At 42.6% G+C, this 24,809-nt stretch overlaps 2 protein-coding genes across 3 annotated transcripts in view; one reads left to right on the top strand and one right to left on the bottom strand.

The window, feature by feature from the left end:
- The first annotated feature begins 8,340 nt into the window (after window positions 1–8,340).
- On the top strand, window positions 8,341–20,629 carry gltpd2b (glycolipid transfer protein domain containing 2b). Of its 2 annotated transcripts, XR_002252844.2 has the most exons (5): window positions 8,341–9,046; window positions 12,815–12,873; window positions 13,036–13,214; window positions 13,414–14,134; window positions 20,204–20,629. XR_002252844.2 is itself a non-coding variant. In XM_020468043.2 (4 exons), exons 1-4 carry the CDS (start codon window positions 8,977–8,979, stop codon window positions 14,039–14,041), a joined length of 936 nt encoding a protein of 311 aa, XP_020323632.1. In that variant the 5' UTR covers window positions 8,341–8,976; the 3' UTR covers window positions 14,042–18,885. The 2 variants fall into 2 exon arrangements, 1 of the variants encoding a protein (XP_020323632.1); XM_020468043.2 differs by lacking the exon at window positions 20,204–20,629 and having other exon boundaries at window positions 13,414–18,885.
- The window catches only part of LOC109875678 (sodium/potassium-transporting ATPase subunit beta-2-like), a 29,693-nt gene continuing 22,576 nt past the window's right edge, over window positions 17,693–24,809 (bottom strand). Inside the window, exons 6-7 of the mRNA XM_020468095.2 lie at window positions 22,408–22,503; window positions 17,693–22,188 (exon numbers count right to left, since the gene is read on the bottom strand). Of these exons, the coding sequence (XP_020323684.1) occupies window positions 22,027–22,188; window positions 22,408–22,503 (258 nt within the window). The 3' untranslated portion in view covers window positions 17,693–22,026. The remainder of the gene's footprint in view (window positions 22,189–22,407; window positions 22,504–24,809) is intronic.

Genomic DNA, 24,809 nt, shown 5'->3' with positions numbered 1-24,809 from the left:
CGATCACTGTACCTGTACACAGCCAATCTGTAAATAGCACACCCAATTACCTCATCCCTATATTATTGCTTACCCTCTTGCTCTTTTGCACCCCAGTATCTCTACTTGCACATCACTATCTGCACATCTATCACTCCAGTGTTAATGCTAAATTGTAATTATTCCACCTCTATGGCCTATTTATTGCCTTACCTCCCTACTCTTCTACATTTGCACATAGATGTTTCTATTGTGTTATTGACTATACGTTTATGTGTAACTCTGTTGTTTTTGTAGTACTGCTTTGCTTTATCTTGGCCAGGTCACAGTTGTAAATGAGAACTTGTTCTCAACTGGTCTACCTGGTTAAATAAAGGTGAAATAAAAAAAGAGCTTCCCAGACATGCTCAATGGGTGACATGTCTGGTGAGTATGCAGGCCATGGAAGAACTGGGACATTTTCAGATTTTCAGCTTCCAGGAATTGTGTTCAGATCCTTGCGACATGGGGCTGTGCATTGTCATGCTGAAACTAGAGGTGATGGTGTCGGATGAATGGCACGACAATGGGCCGTCATTGTAAATAATAATTTGTTGCCTAGTTGCCAAGTTAAATAAAATAACAAATAAAGATGTTGAGATCCTGGACTGGCGTAGTTACACGTAGTCTGCCATTGTGAGGCCGGTTGGACATACTGCCAAATTCTCTAAAACCATGTTGGAGGCGGCTTATGGTAGAACAATTAACATTCAATTCTCTGGCAACAACTTTGGTGGACATTCCTGCATTCAGCATTCCAATTGCACTCTCCCTCAACTTGAGACATCTGTGGCATAATGTTGTGTGACAAAAATTCACATTTTAGTAGCCTTTTAATTTACCTTTAACAGATGGATTATTTAGCAATTATGCATTCATTCAGTATTTCATTGTAATACATGATGACTTGTATTTAATTTTTAAAAACCCTGTATAGATGTATATTGGTTTATGTGTTATAAAAGCTAATCTAATGACTTTTTAGGCTATTGCAATTCAGTGCCTGTCATACGTGTTACCATGAATCCCCCCTTCCCGAATTAAGTTGTGGAGAAATCCTGCACGGAGCCTTCACTGTGCGCTGACACTTTAAGAGTGCACCAGTTGTCAGGAAGGATGAAGTAAATATGGCTCTTCCGGCTGTGTGTGAGAGCCCTAGGTTGGCGCGGCAGATTTGACTGTATGTGCAACTCTGCATGTCTTGTTTGTTTTTCGGCGTGCTTGGAACCTGTTGGGACCATTCATTCCTTGGATGTCCATGGAGTAAACATTGTTGTGAAGCTTTTTGTGGGGCTAATTTACAAACGGGAATGGATGGAGGGGCGGAGATAGACTGCTGCAAATCATTTGTTGATGACTGTGTTATTTATTGTTTGTTGCATATGAGCCGCTATAATCCTTATTATTGTATGAGGTATTATTGTTTGGGTTACACCTGTGCAGTGACTTGTGTTTTATATGGTGTGTCGTATCCTTTCTCTCCGCTGGCTATTTGGTAAACAGGCTACACTCTTACTCTCGGCAGTCTCTTCTGCTGATACGTGTCTGGCAGCGGTATTCTCTCTATCCTACTATTTTCTATCTTACCGTTCATTCCTTGGATCTCCATGGACTATTAGCAACATTGTTGTGAAGCTTTTTGTGAGTCTAATTTACAAACGGGAACGGACGGAGGGATGAAGATACTTCCAGCCTTCGGTGCCTACCACAGCTAAGCCCCCTCTTTTCTATTAGACATTTACCTGCCTGGCGCCTGAACAAAAATCTTTATCTTAACCGCTCTCTAACAATACCTCTACAAAGTGTTAATTAGCCTACTATTTCATACGATACAGACAAAATATAAACTGGTAGCAGTAGGTTAGATCTGTGTCAGTGGCTGTCTTTCTCTGTTTTCTCCCTACCTTTACAGCACTGTCCTCCGCAGCAGGCAGCTAATCTGCCTGTGCTAAACCTAGCATCACTGCTCACAGTCACAGCACTTGGGCCTCAATTTAAAAAATGGGGGGGCCTCACAAAAAAATATGGCCGGTATGGGGGCCTCAACGAAAAAAATGGGCCGGTGTGTTAGAAATGCCAGGTTTCTAGTCCCAGCCTATTTGCGCACTGGTATGGCCTATGTACACAAAATGCATGGAGTGGTAAGAATCCAATCATATCAGCATACAATTGTCATTGATATTTGATAACGATGTTATCAAACATGGACTGACTGGGCAGAGATTACGATCTGGCAGTGTGGAAGTGGCAGGACTGAGTATTTGTAGAGGTCTTGATTATGGAACAGGTTTCAGCTGGTGGGGATCTGCTCTGACTCCAGCACACCTGTCTCTTCCCACACAATCTCACACACACAGAGAGAGGGAGAGAGCACTGGGGGAGTGGCGACAGGTCAAGGAGACACCGGATGAGCACTAGAGGGCGTGGCAGGAGCAGATGTGACAAGATGTGCTCCATTGAGGTAACCGGAACCTCTGTGTCTGGGAGACCGATACTTATCTTACGGTCAATGGCAGACTTCACACAAATTAAAGCCATAGAGCAGGACACATGTCCAATGTAACATTGCCCATTTCAATGTTGCAACAGCCTAAAATATATAAACTTTGATTGCCCTCTCTCTCACATGCTCTCTCTCTAGGCTGGGTTTCTGTATAAGCATTTTGTGACAACTGCTGATGTAAAAAGGGCTTTATAAATAAAAACATTTGATCTCTCTCACTCTCTGACACACACACACACACTACATCACCACTTATTAAGGCTTATCTCAATTGCTGTCTTCCTTTAGGGTAAGTAGTAGGCTAAATGCTTCACATGACCAACCCCTCCTCCCCTTACATCGTTCCCTAATGAATGCCCTTGCTTTCCCTTTTCTCTCCTCCAACAAAAGGACAATTATGCAGAACCCCTCCCCTCCTGATCACATGAATGTGATTAGTCCACAGTCTTGAGTCCAATGTCTCTGCCCCTCCTCCACCCCAACAACACCACAGCCACTGATAATAACCAAAGTTGATCAGTAATTTGATAATGGAACACCTACAGTATTTCCCCCATTCCCAAGTAATTTATCAACCCATACATCTCAGATCTCATATGCATCTCAGATATCTACATGATGTGTCATCAGGGGTTTTCAGGGTAATATCTGACGTCAACATACTTCAAGATACTGTTGGTCTACAGCCAGTCACCAACCTAGGAAGCAACATTTATGCTGCTAGTCACATAGGCAATATGGTGTGGTGAAAGAGCTTTTCTACTGTATAAGAATACTGTATATTTAGCAGAAGCTTTTATCCAGAGCAACTGACAGTCATACATGCCTACATTATAGATGGGTGGTCCCGGGAATCTAACCCACTATCTTGGCATTGCAAGCCATGCTCTACCAACTGAGCTATACATTTGTTTTATCTTTTTCAAATACTGCTACCGTTTAAACTTTGTGTGGCTACATTTGTATTTGTTTTATGGTAAAGAAAACAAGAGACAACGGTTAGGACTAAAGACAAGACAAAAACAATTCAAATTAATTCCTGTTAATATCCAATACAATATACAACGTCTATGGCAGGAACCTCCTATTGTGTGTGGGTTTTGACAAGGTTAAACACCATGACAGTGAAAACATCTGAGTGAACCTGCGGCTTTCCTTTATTTGCAATGTATTGATTTGGGCTCATGTCAGAGTATGTACAGTATACAGTCCACATTGGATGATAAATAAGCAACAGACAGGAACAACAAACAACATATTTACAACATAGCATGACCTGACCTTTATCTACTGAACTGTGACTTCTGTGGTCGTTTTGTTCCTCCGACTCTTACACAGCATGCAAGAAAAGCATGGCGCTTGCTATGATATTTTTTTGTCACATACACCGGATATATATATTTTTCTTTTTTTGTCTATTTTCCTGGGCCTCTATAACTATATCTGTTTTTTTGTTGTTTTTTTGCGAATTGGATTGATATCCTCTATCACACGGAACCCCACTAATCCTACCGACGGAAACGAGGTGGCTAAAAACAGACCTCCATCCTATGCTAGCTTGCTACCAATGACCCGGCTAGCTGTCTGAATCGCTGTGACCCCAACCAACCTCACTACTCACTGGACCCTTTTGATCACTCGACTAAGCATGCCTCTCCTTAATGTCAATATGCCTTATCCATTGCTGTTCTGGTTAGTATTTATTGGCTTATTTCACTGTAGAGCCTCTAGTCCTGCTCACTATACCTTGTCCAACCTATTAGTTCCACCACCCACACATGCGATGACATCTCCTGGTTTCAATGATGTTTCTAGAGACAATATCGCTCTCATCATCACTCAATACCTAGGTTTACCTCCACTGTATTCACATCCTACCATACCTTTGTCTGTACATTATGCCTTGAAACTATATTATCGCCCCCAGAAACCTCCTTTTACTCTCTGTTCTGGACGTTCTAGACGACCAATTCTCATTGCCTTTAGTCGTACCCTTATCCTACTCCTCCTCTTTTCCTCTGCCTAGCTCCACTCCTATTTCCCAGGCGCTCTCTTTTGATGACTTCTGTAACCGTAATAGCCTTGGTTTCATGCATATTAACATTAGAAGCCTCCTCCCTAAGTTTGTTTTATTCACTGCTTTAGAACACTCTGCCAACCCGGATGTTCTAGCTGTGTCTGAATCCTGGCTTAGGAAGACCACCAAAAATTCAGACATTTTCATCCCAAACTACAACATTTTCAGACAAGAAAGAACTGCCAAAGGGGGCGGTGTTGCAATCTACTGCAAAGATAGCCTGCAGAGTTCTGTCCTACTATCCAGGTCTGTACCCAAACAATTTGAACTTCTACTTTTAAAAATCCACCTCTCTAAAAACAAGTCTCTCTCCGTTGCCGCCTGCTATAGAACACCCTCTGCCCCCAGCTGTGCTCTGGACACCATATGTGAACTGATTGCCCCCCATCTATCTTCTGAGCTCGTGCTGCTAGGCGACCTAAACTGGAACATGCTTAACACCCCAGCCATCCTACAATCTAAGCTTGATGCCCTCAATCTCACACAAATGATCAATGAACCTACCAGGTACCTCCCCAAAGCTGTAAACACGGGCACCCTCATAGATATCATCCTAACCAACTTGCCCTCTAAATACACCTCTGCTGTCTTCAACCAAGATCTCAGCGATCACTGCCTCATTGCCTGCATCCGTAATGGGTCAGCGGTCAAACGACCTCCACTCATCACTGTCAAATGCTCCCTGAAACACTTCAGCGAGCAGGCCTTTCTAATCGACCTGGCCGGGGTATCCTGGAAGGATATTGATCTCATCCCGTCAGTAGAGGATGCCTGGTTATTTTATTTAAATGCCTTCCTAACCATCTTAAATCAGCATGCCCCATTCAAGAAATTTAGAACCAGGAACAGATATAGCCCTTGGTTCTCCCCAGACCTGACTGCCCTTAACCAACACAAAAACATCCTATGGCGTTCTGCATTAGCATCGAACAGCCCCCGTGATATGCAGCTGTTCAGGGAAGCTAGAAACCATTATACACAGGCAGTTAGAAAAGCCAAGGCTAGCTTTTTCAAGCAGAAATTTGCTTCCTGCAACACTAACTCAAAAAGGTTCTGGGACATTGTAAAGTCCATGGAGAATAAGAACACCTCCTCCCAGCTGTCCATCGCACTGAAGGTAGGAAACACTGTCACCACTGATAAATCCACTATAATGGAGAATTTCAATAAGCATTTTTCTACGGCTGGCCATGCTTTCCATCTGGCTACCCCTATCCCGGTCAACAGCACTGCAACCCCCACAGCAACTCGCCCAAGCCTTCCCCATTTCTCCTTCTCCCAAATTCAGTCAGCTGATGTTCTGAAAGAGCTGCAAAATCTAGACCCCTACAAATCAGCCGGGCTAGACAATCTGGACCCTTTCTTTCTAAAATGATCTGCCGAAATTGTTGCCACCCCTATTACTAGCCTGTTCAACCTCTCTTTCGTGTCGTTTGAGATTCTCAAAGATTGGAAAGCAGCTGCGGTCATCCCCCTCTTCAAAGGGGGGGACACTCTTGACCCAAACTGCTACAGACCTATATCTATCCTACCCTGCCTTTCTAAGGTCTTCGAAAGCCAAGTCAACAAACAGATTACCGACCATTTCGAATCTCACCATACCTTTTCTGCTATGCAATCTGGTTTCAGAGCTGGTCATGGGTGCACCTCAGCCACGCTCAAGGTCCTAAACGATATCTTAACTGCCATCGATAAGTAACATTACTGTGCAGCCGTAATCATTGATCTGGCCAAGGCTTTCGACTCTGTCAATCACAGCATCCTCATCGGCAGACTCGACAGCCTTGGTTTCTCAAATGATTGCCTCGCCTGGTTCTCCAACTTCTTCTCTGATAGAGTTCAGTGTGTCAAATCGGAGGGTCTGCTGTCCGGACCTCTGGCAGTCTCTATGGGGGTGCCACAGGGTTCAATTCTTGGACTGACTCTCTTCTCTGTGTACATAATTGATGTCGATCTTGCTGCTGGTGAGTCTCTGATCCATCTCTACGCAGACGATACCATTCTGTATACTTCAGGCCCTTCTTTGGACACTGTGTTAACAACCCTCCAGGCAAGCTTCAATGCCTTACAACTCTCCTTCCGTGGCCTCCAATTGCTCTTAAATACAAGTAAAACTAAATGCATGATCTTCAACCGATCGCTGCCTGCACCTGCCCGCCCGTCCAACATCACTACTCTTGACGGCTCTGACTTAGAATACGTGGACAACTACAAATACCTAGGTGTCTGGTAAGACTGTAAACTCTCCTTCCAGACCCACATCAAACATCTCCAATCCAAAGTTAAATCTAGAATTGGCTTCCTATTTCGCAACAAAGCATCCTTCACTCATGCTGCCAAACATACCCTTGTAAAACTGACCATCCTACCAATCCTCGACTTCGGCGATGTCATTTACAAAATAGCCTCCAATACCCTACTCAACAAATTGGATGCAGTCTATCACAGTGCCATCCGTTTTGTCACCAAAGCCCCATATACTACCCACCATTGCGACCTGTACACTCTCGTTGGCTGGCCCTCGCTTTGTACTCGTCCCCAAACCCACTGGCTCCATGTCATCTACAAGACCCTGCTAGGTAAAGTCCCCCTTATCTCAACTCGCTGGTCACCATAGCATCACCCACCTGTAGCACGCACTCCAGCAGGTATATCTCTCTGGTCACCCCAAAACCAATTATTTATTTGGCCGCCTCTCCTTCCAGTTCTCTGCTGCCAATGACTGGAACGAACTACAAAAATCTCTGAAACTGGAAACACTTATCTCCCTCACTAGCTTTAAGCACCAGCTGTCAGAGCAGCTCACAGATTACTGCACCTGTACATAGCCCATCTATAATTTAGCCCAAACAACTACCTCTTTCCCTACTGTATTTATTTCATTTTATGTATTTACTTTGCTCCTTTGCACCCCATTATTTTTATTTCTACTTTGCACATTCTTCCACTGCAAATCTACAATTCCAGTGTTTTACTTGCTATATTGTATTTACTTTGCCACCATGGCCTTTTTTTGCCTTTACCTCCCTTATCTCACCTCATTTGCTCACATCGTATATATACTTGTTTCTACTGTATTATTGACTGTATGTTTGTTTTACTCCATGTGTAACTCTGTGTCGTTGTATTTGTCGAACTGCTTTGCTTTATCTTGGCCAGGTCGCAATTGTAAATGAGAACTTGTTCTCAACTTGCCTACCTGGTTAAATAAAATAAAATTAATAATAATAATAAAAAACAAAATGTGCGGTGAAATGTTGTTTTACAGGGTCAGCCATAGTAGTACGGCGCCCCTGGAGAAAACTAGGGTTAAGTGCCTTCGACAGATTTTTCACATTGTCGGCTTGGGTATTCAAAAGAACGACCTTTCGGTTACTGCCCCAATGCTCTAACTGCTAGACTACCTGATTTGCCTTAAAGCAGATGACCATCAAGTCCTACCACCAGCAGTTGAACAGAGTTTGCCACTTATGACCTGATTTGCATCTCTGATGGATGGATTTTCATCTCTGATGGGTTCATTTGCATCTAGTAGCTGACGCCGTGCCAGTAAAGCAGCTGAGCAAATCTCCTGACCGCACACCGTTATTAATTTGGAGGGCCGCAGGCCTGCCAATTGCTCATTGCTAACTGGTATGCTGTTAGCAATTTGGCAAGCCTGGAAGTGGGATTGTATTTTTTTTACAAGGGGGTGATGAGAGAAGTCTTGTTTGTATAAGATGGTGTGGAGTATGGGTATTGCTTCGAAATGAACAGATTATGAGTTTGGAGAGAGTGAGGGGGTTACTGTCGGTCGGGTTGGTCGGTGGGACAGACCAGCTTGCTTAATCAGCCAGTTGCTGACTGAACACAACTAACCTCTGGACCCTTCCATTGAGCAACAAGGTTGGAGACTGACACAGAGAGATCAACAGTTTGGTAAACAAAAGAGAGGGAGCCAGGAGAGAAGGACTGGAACAAAGTCAAAGAAAGACAGAGCGGACAGAGCAGAGCAGGAGCAAGAGAGTTGAATTTGAAATAGAGGAGAGAAAACTGTAACAGCAAAAATTTAAGATTAAAAGTTAAATATTGATAGAATTAGTGTCATGGGTGTGGCCACTTAAAGCAGTGAGGCACAACAGCAGAGACAAAAGCAACTTTTGTCTGGTGGTTAGAGGGGGAGGGTGACAGACTTAGGAAGACAGGGTGGGTCAGAGGTAAAGGGGTCAATAGAAAGACTGAGAGACACAGTGGGAGCCGTTCAAGAAGAGAAGGCGAGAGAACTCACTCACGAGGCAGAGGCAACGGTATGGATAGATAGAAGCTGGCAGACATAGTAGCTTATCAAGGGGGAGAGGGGACAGAGCGGGCTAGGTTGAGTCACATACAGGCAGTCGACATGGGGATAAAGGGCAAGGCGGCTTTGGCCATCGTGGTTCTACTGTTCTTCCTCGGCTCCATGTGGCTCCGTGAGTAACATATTTGTCTCAAGCTAACACTGAGGGGAGGCTGTGTGTGTGTTTTAGAGAATGTGTGTTACTGTGACTCGAGCTAGCAGCATGTGACTGTCTTTGAGTGGCTGAGCATGTGGCCTGTACAGTAAACATTCTATGTGTTAGCCATATAGTGTAGCTTTGTTGATTTACACATGCCTCATTTGTTTGAATATATAGAATAATATCACACGGTGTCTGCTGACCTGGGAATCTATAGAAGTTTGTTTTCCTCTTGTGGTGGTTAGGCTACTTTCCAGGGCCGGCCCTAGCCTTTTGGGAGCCCTAAGTGTGATTTGGTTGGGGGCCCCCCACCTCACGGGCAAAACATTTGAGTGGCCCTCCTAACATTTGAGTGGTCCCCCTCTTGACTGCGGAGATAGATTTGTTTTGTTTTAAAGTACAATTCCTTAAATTTTACAAATTTTGCAGCAATTTTGTCATGGGGTGAGAGATGTTTAACAATTTTATAAAAACTTTCTTGCAATTCTACTCATTTTGCCATGGGACAGAGAGAATGTCCAGTTCTACAGCAAATTGTCTGCAATTCTACACATTTTGCCATGGGACAGAGAGAATGTCCAGTTCTACAGCAAATTGTCTGCAATTCTACACATTTTGCCAGGAAGTATACCATGTTAATGATGAGCAACTAACAAAATCAATGGAGGTCAGGGCCCCTGGGCTCATGCCCTGCGTGCCCATTCGGTTTATGACCATAATAGCTGGTTAGATTAATTTCCCAATCTAAAAATTGTAAGCTGATTGAGTGACTGTCAGCGACTGACAAAACCAGATAAAGACTGCTGATGCACAAGCAAATTTCAAAATTGCATCTTGTGTATTCTACTATTCTCTCAAAAGTAAGTTTGAGACCCCGACCAAGTTCCTAACTTCAAAAAGTATTCACACCCCTTGACTTTTTCCACATTTTGTTGTGTTACAAAGTGAGATGAAAATTGATTTGAATTGTCATTTTTGACAACGATCTACATAAAATACTCTAATGCCAAAGTGGAAGAATGTATTTTTTTTTTATTAATGGAAAAAAAACAAATGTATCTTGATTAGGTAAGTATTCAACCCCTCGAGTCAATAAATGTTACAATCACCTTTGGCAGTGATCACAGCTGTGAGTCTTTCTGGGTCTCTAAGAGCTTTGCACACTTGAATTGTACAATATTTGCCCATTTTTATAAAAAATTATTCAAGCTCTGTTAAGTTGGTTGTTGATCATTACCATAGATTTTCAAACAGATTTAAGTCAAAACTGTAAGCCACTCAGGAACATTACATTTCGTCTTGGTAAGCAACTCCAGTGTCTATTATGCCTTGTGTATGAGGTTATTGTCCTGATGAAAGGTGAATTTGTCTCCCTGTGTCTGGAAAGCAGCCTGAACCAAGTTTTCCTCTATGATTTTGCCTGTGCTTAACTCTATTCTGTTTATTTCTATCCAAACAATCACAAGCATACCCATAACATGATGCAGCCACCACCATCCGTGAAAATATTAAGTTATACTCAGTGACGTAGTGTTGGATTTGCACCAAACATAACGCTTTGATGGCAGGACAATTCTTTGCAGTATTACTTTGGTGCCTTATTGCAAACAGGATGCAGGTTTGAAATAATTTATGTTAGTATTGTGGAGTAACTACAATGTTGTTGATCCATCCTCCGTTCTCTTCTATCACAGCCATTAAACTCTGTAACCGTTTTAAAATCACCATTGGCCTCATGGTAAAATCCCTGAGTGGTTTCCTTCCTCTCTGGCAACTGAATTGGGAAGGGCTCCTGCATCTTTGTAGTGACTGGGTGTATTGCTACACCATTCAAAGTGTAATTAATAACTTCACCATGAGGCCTCCCGGGTGGCGCAGTGGTTAAGGGCTGTGCCACCAGAGACCCTGGGTTCGCTCCCAGGCTCTGTCGTAACCGGCCGCGACCGGGAGGTCCGTGGGGCGACACACAATTGGCATACCGTCGTTAGGGAGGGTTTGGCCGGTAGGGATATCCTTGTCTCATTGCGCACCAGCGACTCCTGTGGCAGGCCGGGCGCAGTGCACGCTAGCCAAGGTTGCCAGGTGCACGGTGTTTCCTCCGACACATTGGTGCGGCTGGCTTCCGGGTTGGTTGCGCGCTGTGTTAAGAAGCAGTGCGGCTTGGTTGGGTTGTGTATCGGAGGACGCATGACTTTCAACTGTCGTCTCTCCCGAGCCCGTACGGGAGTTGTAGCGATGAGACAAGATAGTAGCTGCTAACAATTGGATACCACGAAAAAGGGGGTAAAATTAAAAATTAAAAAATAAAATAACTTCACCATGCTTAAAGGGGTATTCAATATCAGCTTTTTTTTTTTACCCATCTACCAATAGGGGCCCTTCCATTGGAAAACCTCCCTGGTCTTTGTGGTTGAATCTGTGTTTGAAATTCACTGCTTGACTGAGGTACAGATAATTGGTTGTGTGTGGTACAGACACTATTATTGCACACAGAGTGAGTCCATGCAATGTGACGTGTTAAGCACATTCTTACTCCTGAACTAATTTAGGCTTGCCATAACAAAGGGGTTGAATACTTATTATTGAATACTTAAATTTCAGCTTTTCATTTTTTATTAATTTGTAAACATTTCTAAAAACAATTCCACTTAGACATTATGGGTTATTGTGTGTAGATCAGTGACACGATCTAAATGTAATCCATTTGAAATTCAGGCTCTAAGGCAACAAAATGTGTAAAACGAAAAGTGGGTGTGACTAGTTTCTGAAGGCACTATATTATACGTTTTTGGGTCGGGGGCCCCCTAGTGGCCGGGTCCCTAAGCGGCCGCTTATGCCTGGAGCCGGCCCTGCTGCTCTCTATACCACATACCAGCACATCTTTCTACTCTACACCATAATCAGGGCAAGATTGTCTTCTCTTCTAACTTCATAAAGCACCATACCTTTAGTTGCAGTGAGGAAAACATGCACTCAACAAAGGTATTGAAATAGAGAAAGAGAGGAGGGAACCACAAAGAAACATTCCGTTTACAAGAAGTTGACTGCTGTTTATGCTGCAAGGATGTATGTGAATTCAACATTTGTTATTCACAAGTTTGCAATAATCAATTGTATGATGTATGTTATTTAGATCAACAGGGTAGCCTATTGTCATGCATCTCCCATTATCATAGATGTCAGTCTCATGATATGAGATGGAATGCATGAGTGATCTAATTAGCCTTTATTACTCCCATTGGGCGCACCTTGCCCCTGAAGTCATGACCGTGTGTGACAGCTTGGTAGAATGTTCTAAAAGAAGGACCGTCATATAACTTAATGATTATAAATCATGTCTGTCTAACAGAGCCGAGTTTTGTCACTATTCTGAAGGATTACATGTTTTGGTTGCACTTTATTTTACAGTAAAAAAATGACCAGGTATTAACTTAGAAATGACATGATTAATGATCATTATCGTGTAATAACCTACACATGTACATTAAATGTTTGATTCTTTGGGATTCAAAACATGTACAAATTGGCACAATTTTGTGCTAGTTGCTTACAAATACCAAGTACATGCCAGTGGATACAGTGCAGTAGAATAAAGTGCCGGTAATGTTTCTGAGTGTGTTCTTTAGCAGACCATAGCTACCTCTCCTCCCACTTTATTGACATAGAGATGAGTTAACACATTTTCCCCTGATCTTTGAAAACATTGTATCTTAATCTTAGCAGTTTTCTTTCTCTTTACAGAAGGAAGTTTGGATTACCAGTGGGACTCTTGTCTTAAAGGTTACATTCAGATAAACAGTGTAAGTCAACAAGAGATAGAACTATGGTAAAATGCAACTACAACCTTATTCTAAACCTATTTTCAAAGCTGGATTTTATTGGAATGAACTTAATAGAGACCACCAAATTTACTCACATGAACCTCTCCTCTCCCTTTCCCACTCCTCTTCCCCCGTGCCCAGCCTCACCATCTGTCCAATGGCAGTGAGGCTGATAGTGATGAGGACGGGGCCATACTGGAGGTGTGTCCCGGTCAGAAGTTCCAGGTGTCGGAGCTGTTGTCTCACCTGCTGGCTGCGCCGGCACCCACCAACGACGTGCTGCTGCAGCCTTATCTGGCTAGTTGGGACGAGCTTATCAAGTAAGCCCATCAGACAGGACATGCAGACACAGAGACCAGACTCCAGCCAGTCAATACACTCACTGGCTGAATAGAAGGGACATTCACATCCGCTTGAATGAACCAGGCTGAATGAACTCTAAACAGAGATGTGGATTATTTGGGCTCTGTGTGGTTGTTGATTGCTTCTCTCCTCCTCCTGCTCCATCCTCTGTGACAGGTTCATGGAGGCTCTTGGACCGATGGTTGGACTAATATCTCAGGAGATTGAAGCCAAAACTTCCATAATCCGTGACCTGACCCTGCGGGAGGCAGGTAGCAGCGATGAGGGAGAAGTGGGCCTAGCCTTGGGGTTGGTGTCTGGTACCAGAGCGCATGGTGGTGGACAGGAGGAGACAGAGGCCTCAGTGGCAGCACCCAGCAGTACCTACCTGTCTTTGCGCTCTATGATCCACACTGAGTTGAGCCGGGGCCTGGTAGACTTCCAGCAGATGACAGAATCTGGGTGTCGTACTCTGCTCCGGCTGCACCGGGCCCTGTTGTGGCTGCAGGTCTTCCTGGAAAAGCTGGGGGAGGGGCCTGTGGGCGGCCGGCTGCGGAGCCCCTCGGAGCTCTGCCGTGAGGCCTATCAGCACACCCTGGCCCACCACCACTCCTGGTTTGTACGCAGGGCAGCGGAGATAGCCTTCATCGCCATGCCTGAGCGGAGCTTCTTCTACAGGCTGGTGTGTGTGACGAACCAGGAAGAGGCCAGCGTGGTGCTGAACAGGGTGGTCCGGGCCATCGGAGAGGTGTATGACAGAACTCAGGGGGTCCTGGAGGAGCATGGCATGCTGGACCTGCCGTAGGAGAAGAGCGGGGGGGGGGGGGGCCGAACCAGGCTGAGCTGAGCTGTACTGCGCTGGCCAGGTTACGCATCCATCATGGTTGGAATTATACTGGTAAGGACAATGTGAAAATAGAATAGCAAAACCAGCACATTACTGTTGGGGTTTGCATAATAGCATGAATTAGGTCTTACAGTCTATCCCCTGGTGCCTTGTTTCATATGCTGTACTATCTTTTATCAGGCTAAAGTTCACATGTGTGCAAGACCAATGAGCTGCTCACGTAATCATGAGTGAGTGCTCTCAACAGAGTTTACCAAAAGGGCCAATTTGTATTAGAGGCCATATGACCAAAGTGCTGGTGAAAACAATCAACTGAAGCTAAATGTCTTCATTGTACAATTGATAAGTTATTGTTATGTCACTGTTTGTCTGTGTGAGATCACGCACTGGACTTGTTATGGTGTTGGAAGACCATAGACTGGTTGAAAAACAAGTAACGTATCATGTATTGTTGTAAATTCTGAAGATGTTTCCAATGTAATTCCATAGGTCAGTGATTGTTGTGTTGTTGTATGTTGATGTGTAATTCAGCATTGCCATCATTGAATCAAAAGCCAATCACAAGGCAAAGGACTTTGTCCATGCCCCACATCGTGATTATGTAATAATTTTATATGGGATCATTTGTGAAGATCTTCTAGGGCTGCTGGACACATCAGATGGACTTTATTCAGGGTTCTGAAAACCACATTTACAATGCAGTGATTCACTGATCTTAGCTACTGTTGTAGTTATGGTTTAAGTACGTATGCATTACTACAAAATTGACACTGCAGAAGTAATATTTTTGAGTCTGGATCTGAGTACCTCCCGCACAATTTTGAGAATGGAAATACGTTCTAGACCAGGAATGGGTGACTTTGATGGGGGTGGGGGCAACAAAACATCTGAACTCATCATGGGGTGCCGCATGGGGTGCGTGTCGACATCCATTCCCAAACATGCAGTCAGAAACAGCCCTAACCTTTTGGGGGATCCTAGGTCAAATCTTCTTAGGGTGTGTGAGCAAAACAGCTAGAGGAGAGAAAGTTTTTGTATAGTTAATTTCCTGCAATTCTACACATTTTGCCATGGGGCAGAGATAAAATTCTGTTTTAAAGCAAATTCCCTGCAATTCTACACATTTTGCCATGGGGCAGAGATACAATTCTGTTTTAAAGCAAATTCCCTGCAATTCTACACATTTTGTCATGGGGCAGAGATACAATTCTGTTTTAAAGCAAATTCCCTGCAATTCTACACATTTTGTCATAGCGTTTTTTTATTTTATATATGATAGCTGACTTAGTGACTAACAAAATCCAGTGAGGCCCCCCAGTTGGTAATTCGACCATGATTACTACAAGTTTAGATAGCTGGCTAGACTAACTTACCAACCTAAAATATGTTAGCTTACATAGGCTAATTGAGTGCATTGAGAGAAACTGTCTAGAACGGCCGTTCTAGACCATCTGATTGGTCCCAGAAACCAATGGTTTGGCCCAGAGCCAGAACACATGTGCAACGTTTTGAAAATGTGTCTGGCTTTGATACTCTGATTGTTTAGAGATTATCCATTAGTTGGTGACTTTGTTTTTTTTTATAACAGCCTCCATTTTGACATCAACACAAATGACTTCAATGATTGCAGCAAAGATGTCATGGCGACAATGTCATCGGGCCTAACGGTCGTCTCACGCCGAACTGCGCAAGTTCAGGCAGTCTAATCAAAGGCACTCCTTCGAGATACAGTTGTTTTTTACAGAAATTAAAATGTCAGTTTGACACTAACACGAGGTTGGAGTAAACACGTGTTCAACTGCTTAAGACATTGGCTCAAATCTAGGTTGTGCCTTCAGATTTCGAGAAAATTTACAACTAAGGAATAATGTTTTACAAGCGTTCCCGGAAGTCTCGCAATGTTGCACCTCTAGGTTTTAGAAACTCTGTGTTTGCAGCCTGACAACTATGTAGCGAACTAGTGCAGCGGAAGAATTCTGTTAAGATTCATCAGGCAAACGTGTTATATCCGGGGCTTTTGATCTTATGTTGCAGTACTACAGTATATCCACCAGAGGTCATAGTGTACTACACATGCACATCAGTTTCACTGAACCCTGAATGCTAATAACAGTTCGTGGCAAAGCCATTTATATGAACATTTGTGACGTAATCACTTCTACACCACAATAATTGACCCTCCCTTCGCTTGGACATACATGCTGCGAATGGCATAATGCCACCATTTTAAGAGATGTTTCAATGTAAACTACAATGACTTTTTTACCTACAAATATATATTTTTAATAAACTGTAATTTAAAAAACGAGTTAGATGAACCTCTGTCGTACAGTAATGTTATGGTTAGATACAATATTTATATATTATTCATGAGATTGAGTATGGAGTTCCATAAACATTTTAATGGAAAGAGTCCAAACAAGTATTATGAGGAAATTAACTGGGGGTTAATGAGCACAGGTGGATGCAAGCCTAATGTGTGAGAGAGCGAGAGAGCTGGTGCGTGCCTGGTATATCAGCCGCTTGCGTTACACTTGATCACACTATTTAAACCCACAAATGCCTCTAATGCTATGTAATCATTGCTCTCTCTTCCTATTGCCCTCCACTGGATCCCAATCGCAAAAAGGATAGATTGGAGGAGGGAGAGAGAGTCAAATTCTATAGTAATCTTGTAAAGTGGTCAGAGCAGAGTGAATGCGTCAGAACCACTATGCCATGTTAACAACATGAAGCGCTGTCCAATCATAGAACAGATAGTCGGACTCTAGCACATTTACGTATCTTGTACTTCTTATGAAGAAAGTGCAAAAATGTAGTGGTTTTGGTTGATTTGTCTCGAGATTAATGTTATACATTGTAACGCAGGTGATCTACAGTACAGGCCAAAGTCTTCCATGAAAGGTATTTATGCTCGGGGGACTTGGCTAGATGTCAAGTCCAGAGATCAGGCTTGGTAGGTGGCCACAGTCTGCCAGAGGAGAGCAGAAAGCAAGATACATGAGTGTTGAAGTAGCTGCCTAAGGATTGTCATGGTGAATAAAATTACATTAGATTACATCCATCTGCCCGATGGCACCGCTTGACTCCACCACTCCCTTACTTCCTCTTTCCCCAGAGCCTCACTCTATTGAGCAGATTCAACTTTATACAAAACCAGTTTGTATCAGCCAATCATTTCGTTTGGTTTACACAACTAACTGTGAAAGTATTTGTCCATTTGACTTGTGAATGATTCTGTTACAGGTGTCTCCTTTTACTCAAACTGTCAAAAAATTTGAATACATAAACTTCCTCTTATGTCAGTGTTGTCATCCTGTAGACTAGAGGGTATTATTTCAGACTGTCTCAGACTCAGTCTGTCTGTCTGAATGACTGATTGACTGACTAAAGGATGGATGAGCGTATACAGGCACACTGAAATGTGAAACATAATCTGAGGTGAAATGATCGGAAACCAGGGAACAAAAACAGACCTGTCTGGTTGTTTCTGTCAATCACATTTATTGATTTCTCAATTTTTTTTTACAATGAACATAAGCAAAAAAAATGATATACATACATACAATAATATACATCCAGCAAAAAAAGAATAGAATTATCAGCCAATTCATTTTGGGTGAGAGACTATCCCAAAGTGTTTCAAAGGAGTTCTGCCTTAGATAAGTTTTTAATAAACTGTCTGATTCAAGATTTTCAGGGACATAAATCAAATCAAATCAAATTTATTTATATAGCCCTTCGTACATCAGCTGATATCTCAAAGTGCTGTACAGAAACCCAGCCTAAAACCCCAAACAGCAAGCAATGCAGGTGTAGAAGCACGTCTTTATATTATTTTCCAGGAGGATCTTTAGTGAAAAGCTGTCTTGCTAGTTCACACTAGTTTCCACAGGCAAGTATTGTGCTGTTTGGGGATAAATCCTTTGCAGTTACTGTAAATATGCAGCTTTCTATTGAATCAGTGTAACTCATTAAACCAATACCAGAAGAGGATGCCCTTCTTCATCTCGTCATCTTGGTGCCCATATAAAGACATGCACTGTTCACCTAAAAGAGTAGCCAGTAGACAATGACTGAGAAAGCGTTTCAACAGGGCAGCCATTCAATACTGCAAGGTTGAAAACAAGACAGAGAAAGTAGGGGTCAGACTTAGAAAAAAAAATGCTACTTGGTATGTGTTTAATTGTCAAGTTTTCTTCAGTCTCACTCAGAATTCTGAGATTACAGGTCGAAAACCTACCATGTAGCACCCCGGTCTCAATACAATGCTAATACATTATTTCCTCTTCAACAAAATAACAATACAAATACTTTATCCCTTTTTGAAAACAAAACCGTTATGTTTCTATTGTTCAATCTTGAAGACGCGCATTAGCAAACATAAGTACATCTATATGTCAACGTAATATTTCCATGTTCTTTCTGTCTTCTTCCTCAAGCTCTTTATTATTTTTGTTACTATACATTTGTTGCAGTCTTTCCAAGAATAAAAACAAATAAATATGTTGCTTTTTGAAGAAATGTCCAAATGATAACTTAAAAACGGATATATGGAGATATAATTACATAACAGGTGACACTGGGGAACAACACGATCTGTCCACCAAGAGGCACTGTTGTCATTTAGTGAAACATGCTCCTTCTTCGTGGATCATTATGTAAGAATAGGACTGCTCATGAAATGCCATTCACACATCATTCTGAAACATGTTTTAAATGAAATCCTTTCTCTCAGAAAGATCTGTGGTCTGGCAGTTGCAGCATGTTTTTTTCATACTAATAAAATCCTCATGAATATCTTTGGTTGGAGGGAATGTGGCAGGACTAATCTTGTATGTAGCAAAGAAAAGCATTACTTTTGCCATCAGGAATATATATACATATCTGTAAGTCCGTGGCTACACACACCATGGATAGTATACACATTTACTTGTAGATTGAATTGTGAATGGAATGGGCTCATGAGGAAAAATGGCTTGTGGTACAACATGGCAATATGTGGGTCACATGGATAAAACCCTGATAATGTTGTAGTGTAAAGTAACTGTGGAACTAAACACATACCATAGTCTTTCCTAACCTTGCATATCTTAACAGAAAGCATGGATGATTTGTGTGTGTGTGTGTGTGAGTGAGTGAGTGAGTGAGTGAGAGAGAGAGAGAGAGAGAGAAAGAGAGAGCAAAAGACGGAGGGTTGACACAAGGTGGAACTACAAAGAGAGGATAAAGAAGGGGACCTGTTTTGGATTATTTGACCAGATTAAGAGATTACAGTGAAATGAAGCGTGACAGACTGAGTGGAGCAGGAATGATAAGGAATACGTAGCACTGGCACTGCTCAAAAACAAGGACTATTGGTAGGCTACATGCAGCATGCATGTTTAGCATGGAGTCAATGTACTTTGTTCAATCACTCCTATATACCTCAACATGTATTATACAGCACATCTATCAAACAAAACATAGTATTACTGTCAGTCTTGATGATGATATTACCGAGGCACCACTTCAATCCAAATGAAGGAGAATGTATTGATATACAATACTGACAGAAAAGAATAGGCCCTAAAAGTCAACCCAATCCTTAATTTGAGTGAACAGATGCTAGTGTTCTGAAAGTGTTGCTATGATGTCATAGCAGGATCAGTCACATTGGCACAATGTCACAGCCAAGGCGAGGTGCCTGGGTTCAGCAGCGCTCGCTCAGATCCACACATTCCTCAACTGATGGATGGGCTTTTCTTATTATGTGTACCTAATCAAGTCAGCAGCACATCCAGGGTACCTGTGCAACAGCACATTGACCACCATGCAACAGCAAATTCCTAAACGCTCAATTGTAGATGTTTATAGTTAGAGTACAGCCTCCAACTCCAAGGTTGGTTGTTCTGTTGTACTCCCCTGTTTAAAGCAATGGAATGGCAGAGAATCCTTCAAAAATCAAACAAATGATCCGTATTACCAAAACAGCCCTATAGACATTCTGGTCAATGTAATCAGAAACGTTGGAGTCAGTGCATCTCAGTTTGAAGGCTATCACAGCAGTAACAAGCCATGTACAAATGTTTAAACAAACATAGAAACAAAAACAAACTCTCTATTTGTCCTTCTCCACAGAACCATAAGCATCTCTTCTTCACAAGAAAACACAAACCAGCGCAAATCAATACAAAATCAAATATATATGTGATGTACATGCAAAAAGACCTAACCCTTGAGCTGGAGGGACACAGCTGTGAACACAAACCATGTGTGTGCACTGTAAGAACAATGTATATCCATGTTATGGGAGACTGATCCAATTCATGGACAGCTCTAAGTGGAGGTAATTAGAGGAAAGTGCCAACCAGCTGTGGAGGCTAAATAAAAGGAGCACGGTGGCACACCGCGGGAAAGAACTGGGAGAGACCGACACCAAGCCACAGTAGAGAAGGGAGAGAGACGGACACTAGTTAATAAAGAGAAGGAAGACCGAGCAAAACCAAAGTTATTTCTTTGATGTATTTATTTGATGTCTTAGTAAAGTTGTTTTTGCGAACTAAAGCCTCCCTATCTCTGTGTCAATCTCTGCACGCTCCACCCAACGGTTTACCACAACACACACATACAGTACACACACACATACAAACATACACATACAGTACACACACATACAAACATACACATAGAGTACACATACAAACACAGTACACGCACACATACAAACATACACATAGAGTACACATACAAACACAGTACACGCACACATACAAACATACACATAGAGTACACATACAAACACAGTACACACACACATATACATTCACATACAGTACACACACACATGCAAACATACATACAGTACACACACATACAGTACACACACACACACAAGCATACACATACAGTACACACACATACAGTACACACACACACAAGCATACACATATAGTACACACAGATACATACAAACACAGTACACACACAAACATACACATACAGTACACACACACACACAAACATACAGTACACACACACACATACATACAGTACACACACATACAAACATACAGTACACACACACATACATACAGTACACACACATACATACAAACACAGTACACACACACATATACACATACCGTACACACACACACACATACAGTACACACACACACATACAGTACACACACATACAAACATACACATACAAACATACACACATACACATACTCAAAGGTGTTGACCTCTATAACTCCCCATGTTGGAGATGCTATCTTCTTATAGCTCACATTTCATTCACACAATGGCTGTGTGGGGGGGGGTCTAAACTAGATGATCACTGCAGAGTGCTGGTGGCCAGTGGTTTAACATAACCTAATGAATAATTCCCACATAGCAGAGCGGAGAGCTGGGACATGAGGCCTCCAGCTTTCTTAGGACACGAAAGACAATACACACATGAAAAATGACTCTGTCTCTGCATTCATCCACCAAAATGTTTTTTACATCATATGTTTAGCTGTTGAACTATTCAAGTGCAACAAAATAGACATACTGATATAAGGATATTATATATAAATAGATATACACGTTTTGTATTGGATTTAGTGTATATTCCTATATAAAGGGGCACTCTAGAGGGAGGCAGCAAGGAAGGACCCACAGTAAACTGGTAAGACGTGTTGATAAATAGACTTCAAGTCAAACTAACTTACAGAACAGAATCAGTTCCAAATCTCACACAAAAACAGAGACAGAATTACCCCCCTTTTTACTGCACCAATCTGACATCACTAAACTGGGCATACGATGGCCGACATCGAGGGTAAATGAAAGTTGTAAACATATTCTATTAGTCAAACTGAGGGTGTTAATTCTGTTATCTGTTTCTGTATGTGTGTGTGTACCTGTGCACAGCATGTCAGTGTGAATATTTGTGAGAGACAGAGAATGTACATCTATTGTTTAGTGTTGATCCTCAGTTTGAAAGACACTTTTCCAGCAAACTTGTCTCTTTCACTCCCAGGAGGAATGTAGTTGGTCCTGCACTCAATGTTGATGTCTTCGTTGAGGGTGATGTTGAGGAACTTAATGGCAACCAGAGGCTGGGAGTAGTTCACCTGAAACAAGACAATAGATCTGTAAGCTATTGTTACATAAGCTTTCAGCACTGTTTTCCAGAAACATTTGATCTATAATGTATTGAAAGCACATGCAGATGAATGAGTAATAACAATGTAATGACATTGGATCACTAATATTAGTTAATCTAACCATAAAAATAGGATTATAAGGGATGCTTTGTGAGTGTTGCCTGGTTGGTGTCGCGGGATTCTCACCTGAGCTTTCTTGCCATAGTAAGGGTAGTACATGAGGTTGAAGGCGCCCTTTTCAGGGTAGTACGCCACCACTCCAATCTTATCAGAGTCTTCTTTCTGCAGGGGCAGAGGATCAAGGCCATTAGTTAGGGAATGTTGGGTCAAAAGTGTGTGGGCGAGCAGGGAAGGACTGCCCAATCTGAAGGAGTGGACGAGCTTTGAAAGGACACCATGACAATTAGAGTAGACTTGATGGAAATGTATCTTTGGCATTTACTGCATGTCTATCTCTATACTGTCCTTGTGGACTTGCTATAGTAAACTACTATTTATTGACATTTATTTTAGACAGAGTCTACCTGTACATGCTATGCTAGAACGTTATTGTATCTCTCTAGCTTGGAATATAAAAAGTTGAGGGTACCAGTGTATCACTAGTAACTATACAATACATATCTACTACAATACATATCTATCTGTCACTAAGATCACTACAGTGGCACCCTTACCCACTCATCTTTGCCAACTTTGTACCTCTGAGAGTGGAAGGACAAAATGGATGGTAACAGAAAAGAAGAGAACAACATACACATAGGGTATGAAAGGATGAAATGACATTGTATCACGCAACACAGACGAGCAAAGAAAGACACAGACATAAAGGAAGCTAATGGATGACATAGATGAGAACAAGATTTCAAGATGGCGTAGCAGTGGGAATGTCTGTTTTGATTGTCTTGTATATATCGTTTTTCATCATATATATTTGCTCTTTTTTTTTTACATCTCCTTTTCCATCTGCGTACTGAGCATACTCTCCTGCAACCCACCTCACCCAATGTGGCTTAAATGGTGCCTCTAGAGACAAAACCTCTCTCATCGTCACTCAATGCCTAGGCTTACCTCCACTGTGCTCACGTCCTACCATACCCTTGTCTGTACATTATGCCCTGAATCTATTCTACCATGCCCAGAAACCTGCTCCTTTTACTCTCTGTTCCGAACGTACTAGATGACCAGTTCTTATAGCCTTTAGCCGTACCCTTATCCTACTCCTCCTCTGTTCCTCTGGTGATGTAGAGATTAATCCAGGCCCTGCAGTGCCTAGCTCCACTCCCATTCCACTGGCACTCTCATTTGTTGACTTCTGTAACCGTAAAAGCATTGTTTTCATGCATGTTAACATTAGAAGCCTCCTCCCTAAGTTTGTTTTATTCACTGCTTTAGCACACACTGCCAACCCTGATGTCCTAGCCGTGTCTGAATCCTGGCTTAGGAAGGCCACCAAAAATCCTGAAATTTCCATCGCTAACTATTACACTTTCCGAAAAGATAGAACTGCCAAAGCGTGTGGAGTTGCAATCTACTGAAGAGATAGCTGCAGAGTTCTGTCATGCTATCCAGGTCTGTGCCCAAACAATTCGAGCTTATACTTTCCAGAAACAAGTCTCTCACCGTTGCCGCTTGTTATAGACCACCCTCCGCCCCCAGTTGTGCCCTGGACACCATATGTGAATTGATCGCCCCCCATCTATCTTCAGAGTTCGTACTGTTAGGTGACCAAAACTGGGACATGCTTAACACCCCGGCCGTCCTACAATCTAAGCTAGATGCCCTCAATCTCACACAAATCATCAAGGAACCTACCAGGTACAATCCTAAATCCGTAACCATGGGCACCCTCTTAGATATCATCCTGACCAACCTGCCCTCTAAATACACCTCTGCTGTCTTCAACCAGGATTTCAGCAATCACTGCCTCATTGCCTGCGTGCGTACTGGGTCCGCGGTCAAACGACCACCCCTCATCACTGTCAAACACTCCCTAAAACACTTAATCGAGCAGGCATTTCTAATCGACCTGGCCTGGGTATCCTGGAAGGATATTGACCTCATCCCATCAGTAGAGGATGCCTGGTTGCTCTTCAAAAGTGCTTTCCTCTCCATCTTAAATAAAGTCCATGGAGAATAAGAGCACCTACTCCCAGCTGCCCACTGCACTGAGGCTAGGAAACACTGTCACCACCGATAAATCTATGATAATTGATAATTTCAATCACCATTTTTCCACGGCTGTCCATGCTTTTCACCTGGCTACCCCTACCTTGGCCAACAACTCAGCACCCCCTGCAGCAACTTGCCCAATCCCCCCGCCTTATCTCAGCTCACTGGTCACCATAGCAACACCCACCCGTAGCATGCGCTCCAGCAGGTATATTGCACTGGTCATCCCCAAAGCCAACACTTTCCTTCCAGTTCTCTGCTGCCAATGACTGGAACAAATTGAAAAAATCTCTGAAGCTGGAGTCTTATATCTCCCTCTCTAACTTTAAGCATCAGCTGTCAGAGCAGCTTACCGATCACTGTACCTGTACACAGCCAATCTGTAAATAGCACACCCAACTACCTCATCCCTATATTAT

This window comes from Oncorhynchus kisutch, linkage group LG28, assembly GCF_002021735.2.
Source record: "Oncorhynchus kisutch isolate 150728-3 linkage group LG28, Okis_V2, whole genome shotgun sequence".
NCBI classification, from domain to species: Eukaryota; Metazoa; Chordata; class Actinopteri; order Salmoniformes; family Salmonidae; genus Oncorhynchus; species Oncorhynchus kisutch.
The sequence above is the reverse complement of the archived record's forward strand: the minus strand, read 5'-3'. Positions and strand labels throughout refer to the sequence as shown.